The sequence below is a fragment of the Parasteatoda tepidariorum genome, chromosome 6, assembly GCF_982258835.1.
Source record: "Parasteatoda tepidariorum strain Cologne lab strain chromosome 6, Ptep-v5.0, whole genome shotgun sequence".
Lineage (NCBI taxonomy): Eukaryota > Metazoa > Arthropoda > Arachnida > Araneae > Theridiidae > Parasteatoda > Parasteatoda tepidariorum.
The window spans coordinates 98,350,034-98,367,598 of record NC_141760.1 but is presented as its reverse complement, the minus strand read 5'-3'; the positions used below and the strand labels follow the sequence as shown (position 1 = coordinate 98,367,598).

Below are 17,565 nucleotides of genomic sequence, written 5' to 3'. Positions count from 1 at the left end.
ACAATTTTAATTTCACTCTTTACTCTTCAAGTGGTCTAGACAATATTTACGCTAATGATTCAACAGTCATGCAATGTGATCGATTTCAAGGCAATTTGCCATTTTTAAAACTACGGTACACTATGCGACATCAATGTGGACAATAGCGAAAAAACAACATTGAATTCGAACACGAAGTAGGGGGATTTAAAAATAAACTTGCTCGGTGGCAGTGCGTTTTAATCTCGTCTGATTAAAATGGGGATTAGAATATTTTAAACAGAATATTTTGCTCAATATTTTTTATTTTTATAAAGTGTTGATTTTTTCGCCATATTTACTTTTAACTTCACATTGTGGCTATCTGTTATTGTTATCTGTTAAATTCATTTCGTTTAAGGCAGTTACAATTGTATTCAATATCTTCAATTGAAGAATCATCTTTTAAATTATTAATGTCAGTTGAAAAGCGAGTAATATTACCTCTGAAAGTTTTCTGTTTGAGTAGCGAAATCTTGTAATTCATTTCAACAGTCGTCTAAATTTGTCCTGATTAGTAAAAGAGTTTTCAACGCCAGAAATGCTGCGATGCGTGATACTAAATTTAGAAGGGACAGCTGACACAACACTGTTCATTTATTAAACATAAAGTATGTCACAATGTATATATACAAAAACGTATTTCTCAGTTTTATAAAAGTAAAGAACAGTCTCACGTTCCAAAATAATAAATGTCGTCGATCCCTATCAGTGAATGCTTTTGCGATCCTACATTTCCTAGCTTGCGAAAATTCTCATTACAATTATTATATCTCAGTTACCGAATTTTAAAGTTTTAAGTTGTATTTTTAAAACTTTTTCAAAGTTAAGTTTTGAAAATAGTTGAAAAATTTCAATTTCAATGGATAAAATGAATCAATGGATAAAATGATCACTTCAATGAATAAAATGTAACAAAAATTATCCAAAACTATTAAATAGTTATGAAATAAATAAGGAAATTCTGGACACATAATTGTTTGTATACGTCAGCGTGAAGCAATTATGAAAATGGCGCTAAATGTCAAATTGAAGAAAAGTCACCATTTTGTAAAAATAAAAAGCGTTTGAGATTTTTTTTTTAAATATTTTAAAAGTAAGCTAAGTGCGTTGCTTGAGGGTATAAAAATATGCATAAATTTAAAATTCTTCTCAGATTTTAATGAGTTTCATCTGGGTTGTGAGGAAATTTCTCCAAAATGGAAACTTTTTGAAAGAAAATTTCATTATCTTTTAAAGATTTAAAATCCATGTACGTTCTAAAGCTCTGTCAATTCTTAGCAGTAAGTAACATATGTAATTGATCAAGGCTTCGCTTGGAGTGAAAAATGCTCAAATTGTGTGTGTGTGTTTTTTCTTCTTTTTTTTTTCCTTTTGGCGAAAAAGTTACGATAAAATACCCTTATTTTTGGTAGTTTCTTATGTAAATTTTTGAAAAAACACAGCAATTCAAAAACCCTTTTCTGAAGCTTTTTGGTGGTTATATCTAAACAGTTTTCAACCTCACAGGTTGATCAAATTTAATCTCCCCCAAAAAACAACAGTTAATCTAAAAAAAAAAAAAAAAAATTTAAAATATAATGTTCAAACACCAATTTTTAATGTATAAATATATATATATATTTGTTAATCAAAGAAAGTATACTAAGAGCTTAAAATCTGTGTTTAGTTCGTGTTTTAAGCAGATAAACACAGATGAACAGATTTTGGAATTATTCATAACTTTTTCCTATGGTTACGGTTAAACCCTATGATCTTTTTTCTTTCAAATCCAGTACAAAATAAAACAACAACAATTTTGTTATGAAATTCGTTTTGGACAAATACGAATAGTCGTAAATCTCTCTTGAATCGTTGATCTCATTGTTTCTGCAGAGATTCGTGAACCTCGTTAAAATAATTCTTAAAAAAATGCGCTAATGAACGAAAATGAAGTTAGTTAACGAACAATTCGCCGGAAATATATATCACTTCCCCCGCAAGTGTTAAAAGCTGTAAAAAGTTGTCAGAATGAAATAAACGGACGTATTAAATAAAAGAGTTAAAAATATATGCTTCTTTTAACGAAGGAAAAGCTGTCACGAACTCAGTTTGTCTTCTTGTTAACCGACAAGAGGGATGACGTCAGAGGTTCTTCACCTCAAATGCCGGGCGCATATAGACAGGAACAAGTATCAGCGGTAGCCATTGATTTCGAAGACTGAGCATGCGCTGAAAAAAAATATTTTGCTATCTCAACTAGTGGCTTAATTTTTTTTTAAAGCTATGTAATGATTTCGTAATTTTATATGCACTAAAAAAAAGATATATTTTCTTTGCAGGCATATACTGCAAACTGCAATGCGCTAAATAAAGATAGATTTTTATGTACAATCATTACAAAATAAGAATTTCCTTTTTAAGCATATTGCATTATTGTTGCAAGTTAAATTGAAATGTTTCTCCAAAAATATGCATTTATATGCAAACTTCTTTTATATTGATGATAAGGAATAAATAATTTCAAATGCAATGCAATTTTTTTTAATAATTGCTCTAATATATCTTAAAATTTATTTAATTTTCTTACACTTTTAAGATTTAACTTAATTAAATTAGACATTTTAATACAAAATTAAATGTATACACATATAATTATTAAAAATATAGAGAAAACATGGAAAATAATAAAGAGTAATGAAAAGATAAGAAGAAAAATTATTAAAGTAAAATATTTTTTAAAAATATTTTATTTTGATATTTTTTTCTTCTCTTTTCATTAATATTCATTATTTTCCATGTTTTCTCTATATTTTTAACTTATTTTATGAGTTCTATATACTTGCAACTTATGCGCAGTAAATAAAACTTGTTAATTTTCTACGTTTTTTTTCTTTTTATCCTTTTTGTCTTTATTGTGCTATATATACACGAACTAACCTTCAATATTAATATAGAGACACATACACGAATTATATTTCGTTTGTGTATTCTTTTGTTGGATGCTTACATCATTTGCAATGGTAAAATTTTTGTAGAAAACTTGAAACAGTTTCCTTTACATCAAAAAATACATATACTATCGTTAAAAAAAAAAAAAAAAAAAAACGTATTTTTGAAGTAAAAAAAAGAATGGAATAGACTGACGACTTTTAATCAAAATTCTAAATTTACAGAAAATAAGACTCTGATTACCCTTGTAGAACGCTTAAACTGAGTGAACAGTTTTATTGAATTAATTTTCGATTTTTTTTTTATAATTTTCGATTTTGAAAGTTAATAAAACTATCTCTGTCCTATAGACTTGAAAAGATTAATACAACTTCTAAAGTAAATTTTTTGTTTGGTTATTTAAATTAATTACGGTTAATTTATGAATGTACATTACGGCACTTCATAATTAAGAAGAAAAAAAAAAGAAAAGATGTTCGGCAAAAAAAAAATAAAAATAAAAATGGATGAAAGCAATAATTATGATTTGCAATTTTTTAATTTTAATTCGTGTAATTAAATATGTTTCTCACGCTAATTTTTTATAAGCTTCACAACCAAAGTTTCTCGAAAAATTTCAAAACAAGTGATACAAAAAATGCTTTTAAAATATTTACAGTACTAGCGAAGGAGAGAAAAAAAGACATTGAGAAAAACATTATAACTACAAGTAGATACCTGAAACTGATGTCATTGCATGTGAATCGCGGCATTTGTTAATTTAGAAGCCAATCAGGTTCAACACATACGCGTGACGTTGTTTACAGATATCCAATTAAATCACCTGGTTAGGCATAATCACTTCACTTCTTCTCGAGTTACAAGTACCCAATTGTATTAATTTTTTTTTTTTTTTCGTTGACGGCGATGTGAAAATTTACCTACGTTATTAATTGTTTCTGATATTATAAGTAATCATGTATAAGTACTATATAAAAAATAGTATAGGGCGTTGCACACACATATTCAGACAATTTAAATGGGGACATTAAATGATAGCACGCACCGGTCTAATTCGAAGATCCATTACTCATAAGGTCTCCATCATTAATGGGTGAAAAAATATTCCCCTCAATAGAATGAAACTTAAACGAAAATCAATTACGTTATTGTTTAGTTATTCTGATTAAAAATTCCAACTTCTGTCTATTAGCTAGAAATGGAAACGTTACTTTGTTGCAATGTTTCACCTGTATTATTCAATAATATTACTTAATATACTACTTCATGATATTCAGTAATATTACTTCGACTGCGAATGATGAGGTAACTTACTTTAATTATTTAGTTAAATATTTTATTTTTTGTAACTTATTCTAATAAATTTCTATTCGGCCTATTTACCCTATTTAAACAACAAAATTGTGGGTTACTGGGGTAAAATAAAGATTAATGAAAAGAGAAGAGGAAAAATTATTAAAATAAAATATTTTTAAAAAATATTTAAAAACAGAATTTATTTTTTTAAAAAATATTAAAACGCCGGAAAACAAAACATTGAAAAGATATCATCTCATTATTTCTTTTCGCGGATAAAATCGTGTGAACTAATGATGAGATTATATCTTTTCAATATTTTGTTTTCCAGCTTTTCAATTATTTTTTTAGTAATTTTTTAAAGACATTTTTAAAAATATTTCGTTTTAAGAAAACATGGAAAAATTACAGAACAATGAAAAAGGGGAAAAAGAAAAATAATAATAATAAAAATCCGGAAAGAGAAAAAAATCCGGAAAAAATTTATAAAAATCCGGAAAATAAAAGATATAAACTTTTCATCAGCTCACACGATTATATCCGCCCAAAAGAGTGCTTTCTAATATTGTATCAATATAGCCAAAGCAAAATATATCAATACACTAGTGAGAGGAGCACTCAAAAACATTTTTACAGAAATTTACAACAAATAAAATAGAACACATTGAGTAAAAATATTACTTAAAAACAGAAAAAAACATAAAACTAAATCTATAACGCGAGTAAAGAATTCAAATGAACTTACCTGAACTGGAAATTTTTCAAAAATGATTTAAAATACTTTCGTAACAAGATTGCCAGATTACAAAAGAGGGGTTTTTAAGCTTTTACTTCAAAGATTATATCTTTTATTTTCCGGATTTTTATAAATATTTTTTTCTTTCCGAATGTTTATTATTTTTATTACTATTATTTTTCTTTTCCCCTTTTTTCATTGTTTGGTAATTTTTTCATGTTTTCTCTACATTTTAAACTTATTTTATGAGTTCTATTTACTTATGAGCAGTAAATAAAACATATTGTTTTTCTTAATTTTCTTCGTTTTTTCTTTCTTTTTATCCTTTTTGTATTTATTTATCCATCTATCTATCTATAGATGATATATTTGTAATAAATTTTTAATTACGTAATTGTTTTACTGTCATGAAATATTTTACTGTTACCAACAGTAAATATTTTTCATTGAAAAGTTTTTTTTAAAAAAAAAAAAAAAAACAAATTTTTAGTCTTACAAAAACTTAATTCATAGAGCTATTTTACTGCAACGAAAAATTTTAGTGGAACTAAAATTATTATTGAAAGTTGACTCTTATAAGTAAAAAATAGCCCTGCAAATTAGACGATAAAACTACGATAGATATTTTTATAGCCATGAAATTATTTATTCTCGCTAAGATTTTTATGGACGGCAATTCTCATAAGAAATGTTTCAATCACATAAATAAATATTTAATGGGTACAGTAATAAAATATTTTACTCTTACTAAGATTATTGTGAGCCACTTGTCTAAGTGGCTAAAGCACTGAGCTGTAATTGTGAAGGACTGTGGTTCGATCCTCGGCGGTGGTATGAAGCTTTCTCAACTTCAGATCGATGGATACATGCTTGTCTGGCAAGCAAAAGTCGTAGGTCATGAAACTGCAGAACCTTTAATCTCCGTGATTTTCCCCAGGCTATTGCAGAAATGTTTTATTTATTAAAATTTTCTTTTATCGAAAACAATCATCATAAAAAACCTTTCAATAAGAGCAAAAAAAAAAAAAAAAAAAAAAAAAAAAAAAAATATCTAAAATTTTTTTAGTCATATATAAATTGCTATCAGATTATTTTTCTGCAATAAAATATTTTATTCCTACTAAAAATTATGATAAGAAATAATTCTCACTTCCTGAAAATGAAAATAAAAAATTAAAGTTTAAAGCGTGATTCATTCAGCGATAAAATTATTCTTATTTCTGTTTACTCAACTAAGTAAACGAGTGGGGGGAAAGAGGCTTATAACTCCCTTCTCATTTATGAACATTAAATGACATCATACACAATTTGTGTCACTTTATGAATAGTATTACAGAAAGGGGCCATTAACCGTTAAATGGAAAATTGTTTGAAAAAAGACAATTTAGTTGATGTCACATTCCTGTGCATTAAGAGTAGGGTACACATGGCAACGTCGGGTAAACAATTTTTCTCAAAGAAGCAAAAATTAAAGCGGGTGACACATATGTAATATCAGTTTGGGGACCAGGAACCATTCAGACGCAATCCATTAATGTATACATGAGGGACAGAGCGCTAATTAATCCATAAAAGGGGAGAAAGTACATGGGGTGGGCTGTTTACTTTAATGCTAATGAGAGTTGGTCACAATTTTGCTCGTAAAAAAGGGCTTCTATGATAATTTATTTCCTGGTAATTCTTTTAGTATATAGTGTGGAACAATTATGTTAACTAGTTCTAAGAACATTAACCATGCAGTCTTTTCTTCTATGCTGTTATTAGAATGCAGAAAATTTAATTTAACTTTGAAAACTATTAATGGGTAAAGTTACAGGTAAGAAATTAATTAATAAATTTTAACATTCTCTGAATATTTTTTACAAAAGTCCTCATTTACTGATTCTCTAATTCAATAAAACAATGATTTACTGATCTTCCAATATATGCTGAATTACTGATTCTCTTCCCTTTTTTTCGAATTTTTTTCTTGTTTTATTCACCTATAATTTCATTCTCATTTAGTGACTCTTGAATTTACTAAAACACCAATTCACTAATTCTCTAAGAAACTGATTCACTGAATCTCTAAACACCGATTCGCTGATCTACTAATATATAACGAATTTTTTGTTTCTCTACCCTTTTTAGAGTTTTTTCAATATTTTATTGCTACAGTTCTAATCTACGGAATACAGATTCTCTAATCGATTATAAACAAAAATTCTCCGATCTTCTGATATTTTCCGAAATCCTGATTTTTTTCCTCACTTCTCGAATTTTTTTTTAAAATTTTTTTATTCTTTCAATGTGTTAAGAATCAGTTATAATTACAATTACCATAGCGAGGCGCTGCTACTAAAAAAAAAGTTAAATGATGATTAAGATTTAAAAAAATAAAAAAAGGTTATAAATACAATGAACTTAATAAGTCAATACAATTTTGACTCAATATTATATTATTTTGACGTATAATTTTGATATTTAATTTTGGCATCTGCAACATCAGTTTATTATTTAAACCACTGTCATTGAAAAGATGTAAAACAACTCGTGAGATTTTTTTTCTGCCTTAAAAAAGAACAAGTATTAAAAAATAATTTTGGAAAAATAACTTAACTTTTTAATAACTTATTACTGAGTGATTAAAAAATCACAAAAAAATTTGATTTGCTACCTCATTTGGAAAGTATCAATGCCTCACGAAATTGAATGTTGATCATTATACGCCCTTAGTAGGCATTCAAAAATTAATGGAATGTTTTCAGTTTTTTTCAAAGATATTTTTTTTCTAAGTAGTAATCCCCCCCCCCTCTAAATTGTTTAATATACTTTTGTAACATAATTGCAATAACGGGCAAAAATTGCTACAAATTTTTGCTTCAATTTATGATTTTCATCCAAATCAGATAATCTATGTTTGTTAATAGAGCTTTTCTAGGCTGAGATGTAAATAAATTTGAAAACAAATCTTATCCAACAAGTATTGTTATTACATAAAACTGTTCCTTAGTTCTGTTTCCTGATACACATGCTTCGCATGTTTCGGGAATTTCATCATAATAACGGTACAATGCACAGAAGAAGAAAAAAAAAAAAAAACAGTTCGAAAATGGGGCCTATCGTAAAATTGGCCCACAATTTAAAATGGCAGGAAATAAACGCACTTTTGTCAAGTTTTTGACCAATTTAATACGATTCTTTCCTCTATAAAATAAAAATTATCGAATGAATTAACTTTATCTATTACATGGGGCTTATCACCATATTGACACAAGGCCCTTGTTTTACAATGCTTGGAAAAATAAATAAATAAAACGTAACCTTTAACTTGTTTTTGACCAATTTTAAACACTTCTTTCCTAGATTTAAATAAATAGTATGGAAATAATATATATTTTTTAAATCTTCATATTGACCCAAGGTCTGCCAGAAAATAAACCCAACTTTTGACTAGTTTTGTCCAATTCACTAATAAAATAGATTATATCGAGCAAGCGAATTTTATCTTTTCATGTTGTTTAAAGATTGACTAAACTTGTGTAAAAGTCTGATAGTAATTTTCTATGATTATTGATTTTTTCTTTATTTTTATCTGATATAATGTAAAGACCTGCAATTTTTATCATGGGTCTGGCATCCTTTGTTTTCTTTAACGTCGTTTGGATGTACAAAACAATACGCATTGTTTATCGTTTGAGCTCTTTCTTTCATATTCTTTATTCGATAAAAGAAACAACAGAAAAATTCTAAGAAGACGCCTTCTGTGAAACAGACAGAATTTCAATAAAAGAAACGCCTTCAAATAGTTAAGCTCCCTGTTGTCTATGCTTGTGAAGTTTAGTGTTTATAAACAGGATTTGCCAGCTTTGTAGTCAAATGTTTTATGCATGGGCAATTTTAAAAACAGTGTTTTATTTGTGCTAATTAAGTATTTACAATTCTTGTGTTACGTGCATATTTCACTTTAAATTGTATAGATAAAATCCAATGTACCTCAGTTCAGGTTTTTAAAATAATTTTGTTTGTTGTTCGTTTCGTTTTTTTAAGTTTTTTAAGTTCGTAAAGTTTTTTTTGTTTTTTTTGACGCACATGGGACACCAGTGTCCCATTTATATATTTTTTTCTGACGCTTTAATTTAATTACAAACAAATATATATTTTAGTATTTAAGTGGTCTAACAATAACAAACAAACAAAAAAAAACATTAAGATTATCGGGAATTTTGCTCATTTATAAAATTCAAACAAATTAGTTTGAAAAAAAAAATTAATTTTTGCACTCATATTCAAAAGTTTATCAACAATCTATTTTGTATATGAAAGAAATTTCATTGATGAATAACTGCTTCTCTTCGATCTAAATAACTGCAAATCTGAAATATTATTCTTTGGAAGTGAGTCGTGTTTGGAAGGCTTGACCTTAAGACACCGGTGTTTCATAATAACTATAAATTATTAAAATGCTGTTTGTTAAGATATGTTTAATAAAAATTCTGCCTTCACCCTTGTTTCAAAGGATTAATGAAACAGGGAGAAAAACATGCATTGTTTATGTTCAGTAAGTTCGAGGTACATAAACACAAATCACAACGATAAAAACTGGCAAAGTTGAGCAAAACTATGGGTGAGAAATATATTTTGTTTGCATATCTGTGCGCACAGGGCTCTGTGGTATGTTGAACACCCTAATGATTTTTCAGAAAATCTTCGTTGATTTCATAATCTTTTAAATAAGTTTTACTGAAATAGGAATAATAACTTACTATTATTACTACTTATTAGTGGTACTTATTTATTTATCTTACAATTTAAATTTTTTCTTGCTTTTCCTTTTTTAAATGTTCTTTTTTTTTCTTGAAATAAAGAGAATGATTCGATCGGATTTTTTATACAGAGGGCATGATCACAATTTTTACGATAATTTTTAAGAGAACATTCCAGGTGTATTAATTAATCAATTTTTAACTTAAATTAATTCTCGAAATCGGTAACAAAAACAAACTTCCTATGAATGTTGCAAAAATAGTTTTATGTAAAAACAAATCAGTCAAATAGTTCCTGAGAAAAAAAAGAACAATTTAGTAACGAGAAATAAGGGCATGACATGAAAAAGGTTTAAAAAAGAGCTGTAAAATAATAAAAAATTGTAGCAAATATTTATTAATATTTTGTATATTAACAAGGATTATTTAACTGGTATTTTTTTCTAATCTACTGCTTTCTAAAGCGGACGATTTAGGAAACGTAGTAGGAAATGTTCGGAATCGATTTATTCGTTAACAACTTGAGAATTGAACTATTGTCTTCCATGCCTATCCCAACATGGTTTAATTAAGTTCATACTCTTTTAATTAATATTACTACGACGAAAGGAAAATTAGAAAACTTAATTAAACACATTTTCTTTAATATGAATAAAATTATTTGTATTTATTCTCATTTGGTACTAAGATATTTCAAGGATAGATACATATTTACTAAATGCGTTTTTTAATAAATATAAAAATTAAAATCATGAATTAAGGACAGGACGAAACGGAAGAAAAATAAACTAAAATTATGTTAAATTGAAACTAAAAAAAATCTTATGATTCTAATATAGATATATTTTTTTTGTAAGGATCTATTTTAAAACGATGACGTGATTTTTTGAAATAGATGTCAGATTTAATTCATATTTCAAATGAAAAGAAACCAGATTGTCTTATATGCCCATAATAGGTCACATTTCCTAATCCCATTGGAATAATTTATATCTTCTTTTGTCATTTTACTTTACTTTTTCTTAGAAATTTCTCTTTGGTGTTTCCCGAAATTGTCCTCGGAAATAAACAAAATGTTCGTCTGAGAGACGACTTTGTCCTTAAAGGCCTTTTTTTTGTTATTGTTCTTGTGATATATTAGAGTGATTATTTTTTTCCATACAGTATGATAATACAGCGAACAAATTTTTATAAGGAAAGATTAGGAATATTTGTTCTGTGTTCAATAAAAAAATAGCTTTATAACTTTTGATCTAATGATTGTGTTCTCATGTACTAAGATGTAGTTATTTTGGGTTCTGCGTTAGTTCGCCGTTCACAATTCATCGAGGCGACAAATTGTCGCCCACAATTTCTCATGGGACTAAGGGAAGGCATGTTTTAAATATCAAATTCCAAATGTGAAGCAAAATAGGTAACACACGCTTTTAATTTCGCGACTTCGTAACATCTGTATAAATTAATTAGCTTACATAAGTATAAACCCGCTTTCCATTAATAACAAGCAATAACTCTTTTAGAAGGAAGGTATAAAACGAGAGAAACTTTTCATCGCACATTCGGTTTCACCTCCATAACTAAATTAGAATTTAAATTTCATTGGGATACCTGCAAGTGACGTAGTTTGGGTATGTAGATCCTGATTGGTTGTTGAAACGTGGCATTTATTAACGTTAGCAATTGTTCTTTCCATTCTATTTCGAGTAAGCTAAGCGCGAAGGTATCAATTCTCTTAAGTGGCACATTCTAAATTCTTTAACAAAGATTCTTTCTCAAATTTTCAATTCTTTCACTATATATTTAAACAGAGATTTATTACAAAGACAGGCACGAAGCCATGTGGAACATAAACAAACTAATTATCCATCGAAGTTGCCAGGTACAAAATTCAAAAATAAATCGCGTGCTATCATAAAATAATAAATCTATGTTAAGTAAAAGAAGCAGACGAGAAAGAATTATATTTCAACGAATTCAATGTGTGATATGGCGCTGTATTTAGCTGACTTATCGTTAATTATTATTCTAACTTACGTCATGAATAGTAATTTGAGATGAAAAGGTTCTCCCGTGATATAGCTCCCTCTTGATGACATTAAACTACATTTTTATTTTTTCGCACATTTCTTATAGAAAAAAGAAAAAGTTATGGAAGAGAATGAAGACAAGAGAAAAGGCAAAGAAAATAAAACTCCAAGCAATCCAGAGATGAATCCTAAAGATGAAATCAAACACTCCATTTCAACAGAAGTAAGTATCCATACATTATTTAACTATCTACATAAGGATGTTAAATCTAGAATTATACTTTGTTAATTGTACTTTTTAAAGAATGACACTGGGTTTGCGTAATACCCTGCTCTTCATGAAGATGTGCATTTCATTTCTGTTTATCCCATTTAAACCTCGCCTCATGAAATACTGAAACGATACTTTTTTGAGAATAATAGGCTATTTTCATAACTGTTGTGAGTTTGTACCAATTATTCATGACTGTTAGGTTAAGTGACTTATCAGTGCTTCTATGCTAATTCTAATAATGACGCGAAATGCCTATGTGGAAGCCACAGTTTTGAGAGAATGCAAAACGTTTGAGGTTTAATTCTTTAATGTTTAAAAACTTATTCCAATACTGCATTATCTGAGCTCACACAAATTTTCATGATGTTAAAGTTTTATTCGTTAAAAACTATTATCTGCTTAACATCGAACATGAATGCTAATAAGAGTTTTTATTTTTTATTTTTATGAACTAAACATTAGATAAACGCATTTTTTAAACCATACATAACTGTAAAGATTCAAAAAAACTAAATCATATTGAGTAATTCGGTATAATTTAATTCCTGAAAGCAGAATTTTGCATTTAAAATTTGCGATAGGGGGGACACGCCATTTTAGGGTGTTAATCATTCATTTGGATTGTAAAAAGTTCGTTTAGTTTTCAAAATTCATTTAATTGTTCTTTATTTGTAGCTCCAAAACGTGATAAAGCTTATGATAAAAGATCTTTTTAACCGAGAGATAAATTAGATTTTATCACTAACCATACATTCTCTGAGTACAGTCCGCAAAAAAAAAAAGATATCACCCTGAATAACTTTCGTTCTAATGATCCGATTTTCACGAACTAAGTGTCAATCTTAATGGTTCCTGGGGGTGACCTCAAATATGCTAATTAATTAGTGCTAACTATTAATTAAGTTACGAAATCAGACACAAAAACGTACTTTCTCTGAATAAACATATATTTTTTTTTTCATATTTGGAATCTAGACACTTGAATTAGGGGGGGTAGACAAAATTTTAAAACAATTGGGTCGTAAATTGGGTTGCAATAAAGGTTTATATATTTGGCGATAGTCCAGAAAACCGCCAAAAAAAGTCGCCTGCGCAAATAAATATTTTAAGATAACCCTTGACTGATTCAAAAGAGAAACGCTTAATTTTACTAGGTTGCTAGGCAACCAATTTCTGACTGTAAAAAAATTGAAATAATGTTTTGTGATTGCTCTGAGAGGTTTAATTAATAGTTAATAGAAAACACCTCGAAGTTTCTAGGCAATAGACAATTTTTAAGTTCATTTATGTCCAAAAAGCTAAATAAATAAATAAAATAAAAAATTATTTTAATCTCTTTTGAAAAGAAAATTTGAATCGATTTATAAGTTTTCAGAATTTAAATACATGAACTTTTTATCTGATATTATTTAGATTATGCTATTTTTGCTATGTTTATTCGAGGATTTCATACTAAAATCAAATTAACATAACTTATAATAGCTATATACAAAATTTTAGGGATAATGATTTTTACAGCTTTAATCGAGTCTTCTAGGCATGAAAGTTTGAAGGAAAAAAAAGTGCATGAAAAATAAAATGTAGATTGTATAGTAATTCTAATGCACATTCACAAGGTTTTCTGTAATTTACGATTTCTCTTTTCTATAACTCAATGAATTGCTGAATGTTTAGTGGCATTTTAAAAACATTGAAATATGTTATGTTTAAGAATAAGATATAGAAATAATATGTTGCATATTGTATGATTCATTGTTTAAAAACTTGCTTCATTTTGCTAGATATTTACGTTACATGGTTTTCTTTGGATAAAGATGATTAGCAAATAGCATCCACATGTTTCGATACATTCTGAAACTTACGTTCGCAAATTCACCATAAAATGTCGCACAGCATATTCTTCAATTACGATAAGCGACATTTACCACCAAATACTGCTACTATGATTATTTTTGTTATATATATATCAGATATATATATATATCAGATATATATATATATCAGAGATATATATATATATATATATATATATATATATATATATATATATATATATATATATATATATATATATATATATATATATATATATATATATATATATATAACGTCGTTGCCGAGTGGAAGGATTAAAACAGGTCATAGGTCGGGAAGGAGGGTACAAAATTTATTTATTAATTATTAGACAAGAGCAGTCATGAGAATGAGTGAAAGTGCACATGAAAAGTTGCGCTCCTTGGTTATATGTTAGGGAAAATCTTGCAAAGTAAAATCCGTAATATGTCTTAATTTAGGGAAAGAGGGAACTCTTAGTAGTTGCTATTGGTTTATGAAATAGATCGAACGTTTCCCACACAAGAGCAAAGGGAAAAATGTCCTGCTCTTAATTAAATGCATACTTGAGCCAAAAATAGATTTAAGAACAGGATGTGGTTTTTAAAAGTGTGAGAAAGTATTTCGTTTAGAATAATTAATTAGGATGAAGTTTTATAGCAAAGAAACTAACATAAAAAGATTAATTGAAGCTTTTTATGTTATATATATATATATATATATATATATATATATATATATATATATATATATATATATATATATATATATATATATATATATATATATATATATATATATATATATATATATATATATATATATATATATATATATATATATATATATATATATATATATCTGATATGATACTCTCTTTTTAAACAGAGCTCGTAAGGCCCTTAAGATACTGAAATGGGGGCACGAAAACTTAAAAGATTTTTTTTTTCCTAATGCCCGCCTGTGTTAACATCAGTCAATTCAGGCACCTACATCTGTGTGGCCTAAGGATTCCTAACGAGCATCAAACATTCTCAAAATTAAGTGTTCATTCACTGGAAAATTTACCTTCCTGTTCCTTCACTTGGTTATCTTACTACTTATTATTTAAACCACCAAAAGCTTAAAACAATATTATGTAAGTTATCTAATTTTTTTTTACATAATTTGCATTTAATAACAAATATGTCGACATGCATTTAATAACAAATACGTCATTTAGCTAAAATTACAAATTTTGAAATTTTTATGATTTTTTTTTAAAGACAAGCTAAGCTTAAGTATTCCTTCACTGGTTAGTTTACCCTATAAGATTTTGAGAAATTTGCGATGTTGTGAGAGATGCTTAAAAATATTGACTACGTATTTTTATTAATATTTATAAAATATATATTCAAGAAATTGATGAATATTTTATTCCAAATTTATTCATTCGTATGTATATTATTGAAATTTTATCAGTTATTGAGAAAATAAAAATTAAAAAAAATCACATTAAAGGAGCACAATCTGTTGTATAATCATATTCTATCAGAAGCATGCTTTTATAAAACTCCACATTCTCTGAATAAAATGTATTTTATTCAATAAAATGTTTTATTCAAATTTCTTTACTAAATTGCAAATAGAATTTTAGACGACTAAAGAAGAAACATCGTATTTTATAGCTTAAAAAAATAAAAATGAAAAGATAAGCAAACGATTATTAGCGAAAAAAATATGAATGAAATTTTATGCTAAGCGCGCGAAGTCAAGTTCCTCGCAAGTTTATCACATTTTAATATTAATCGCTCCATTTAATCATTTCTTCATTGTCGCCAAATTATTTTTTTAAAAATAATTAATTTTAATTTTTCTCAGCTTCTAATAAATAAAAACAGTTGAAACTTTAGATTTTTCAATTGAAAAATATGTAGATTAATATGGTATAAAAAAATTCATACCTTATAATTCAAAAATTTTTCATCCTTAATTTAATTAAATAATAAAAAATAATTAACAATTATTAAAAATTATTTTTTTCGTGAAATTATCTTTGGGTAAATGAGTTTTATGACTGGGTGAAATTTTCTTCGAATTGCTTTATTAGTTTTTAAAATATGACTAAAAACGTAAAAAGTGAAATTAACATTAAGGGGTACGAACTTTGAATCGCGTTCCTGACCAAACTATGGGGACCATATTTCCCAGATTGCGGCTACCCCCTATATTTTGAAGGTTAAAAATCCAAATATGTAAGAAAAAATGTATGTTTATTCAGAGAAAGTACGTTTTTGTGTCTGATTTCGTAACTTAATTAATAGTTAGCACTAATTAATTAGCATATTTGAGGTCACCCCCGGGAACCATTAAGATTCACACTTAGTTCGTGAAAATCCGATCATTAGAACGAAAATTATTCAGGGTGATATCTTTTTTTTTTTGCCGACTGTACATACTTATGTTTACACTTCTGAATATATTACAAATAAAAATAATCTTGCAAAATAATAATAATATGTAATAAAAAAATATTACCTTTAACCAGCGTTCTCAATGTCAATTCTGAAAATGGAGCAAAAATTCCAAAATGAAAAGAGCCACTGTATTGCGAAAATAAAAAGCGCTTGATATCAATTCTTTAATATTTTAAAAATTACTTAAACGCTGCACTATCTGGTCTCGTAGAAATTTGCGAATTTCAATCTATGTGGAAAAATCTCGCCAAATCGGCGATTTTTTAATAACTTTTAAAATATTAAAATGATTTTCCGTACTAATGGTCAGATCATTTTTTATGGCTGGTTAGTATAGTTTAAAATGAAAGCTTTGCATAAAGTACAAATTTAGCAATTTTTTAAAAAATGTTTAATAAATTTTTAAATATTTTTTTTGAAAAAAAAAAGATTATACATTTTAAAGTTGAGACAGTTTTATTCACCATGATCTAATATTAAAGTTAATAAATAGTCTAAAATTAAAGTTTTACTTTAAGTGTAAATTTAGAGATAATTTAAAAAAAAAACTTAACAAATTTTTAAACATTAAAAAAAATTATCCGTTTTAAAGTTGAGACAGTTGTTTGCACCAAAACCCAAAGTCTTAAAGTCAATAAATAGTCAAAAATTAAAGTTTTACTTCAAGTGTAAATTTAATGACTTCTTGAAAATTGATTAATAAATTTTTAAAATATATAATCCCTTTGAAAGTTGAGACAGTTATTTGTACTAAGTCCTGAAATTAAAGTTAATAAATAGTCTAAAATTAAAGTTTTGTTTATTGTTTAAAGCACTCAAATTGTGTCGTTTTAAGCACTCTAATACAATTAAGACTCACACTTCAATTTTTTACATTATTTCATAGGAAACAATTGATACAAAAGAGAAGGAATCTAACGTAAGTCTACCATTGTTACCTGGAACCCCAACACCTGATGTCCTTACAAAATCCTACACTGTCGAAAATCGTCAACATAGTCCTGTACGGTTCCCTACTCTTTTCATACCCGCACAAGATAAGGTAATTTTTTTTTCAATATTATTTTTGTAAGAAATTTTTTTGAGCGTTCTCAAATGAAAAAGATTTGGAAAATCAATTAAAGAAAAATGGAATAAGATAATACAAATGATTTTGCTAAGAAAAACTGTAAAACTATGATTTTAAAAGTCATGGAACTAACCAGCATTTGCGTTACATGGAGAGGAAGACCACGAGAACCTCCCACGG

General features: G+C 27.2%; 1 protein-coding gene across 6 annotated transcripts in view; it reads left to right on the top strand.

The window, feature by feature from the left end:
• LOC122268301 (uncharacterized) overlaps window positions 1-17,565 on the top strand; it is a 68,514-nt gene that overhangs the window by 41,391 nt on the left and 9,558 nt on the right. For 5 of the 6 annotated variants that reach the window (XM_087166236.1, XM_087166239.1, XM_087166234.1 and 2 more), the window contains 2 exons: window positions 11,860-11,976; window positions 17,203-17,358. In XM_087166236.1, the coding sequence (XP_087022362.1) occupies window positions 11,860-11,976; window positions 17,203-17,358 (273 nt within the window). Of the gene's footprint in view, window positions 1-11,287; window positions 11,606-11,859; window positions 11,977-17,202; window positions 17,359-17,565 lie in introns of those variants that run through there. The other variant, XM_087166238.1, reaches the window with a different exon arrangement.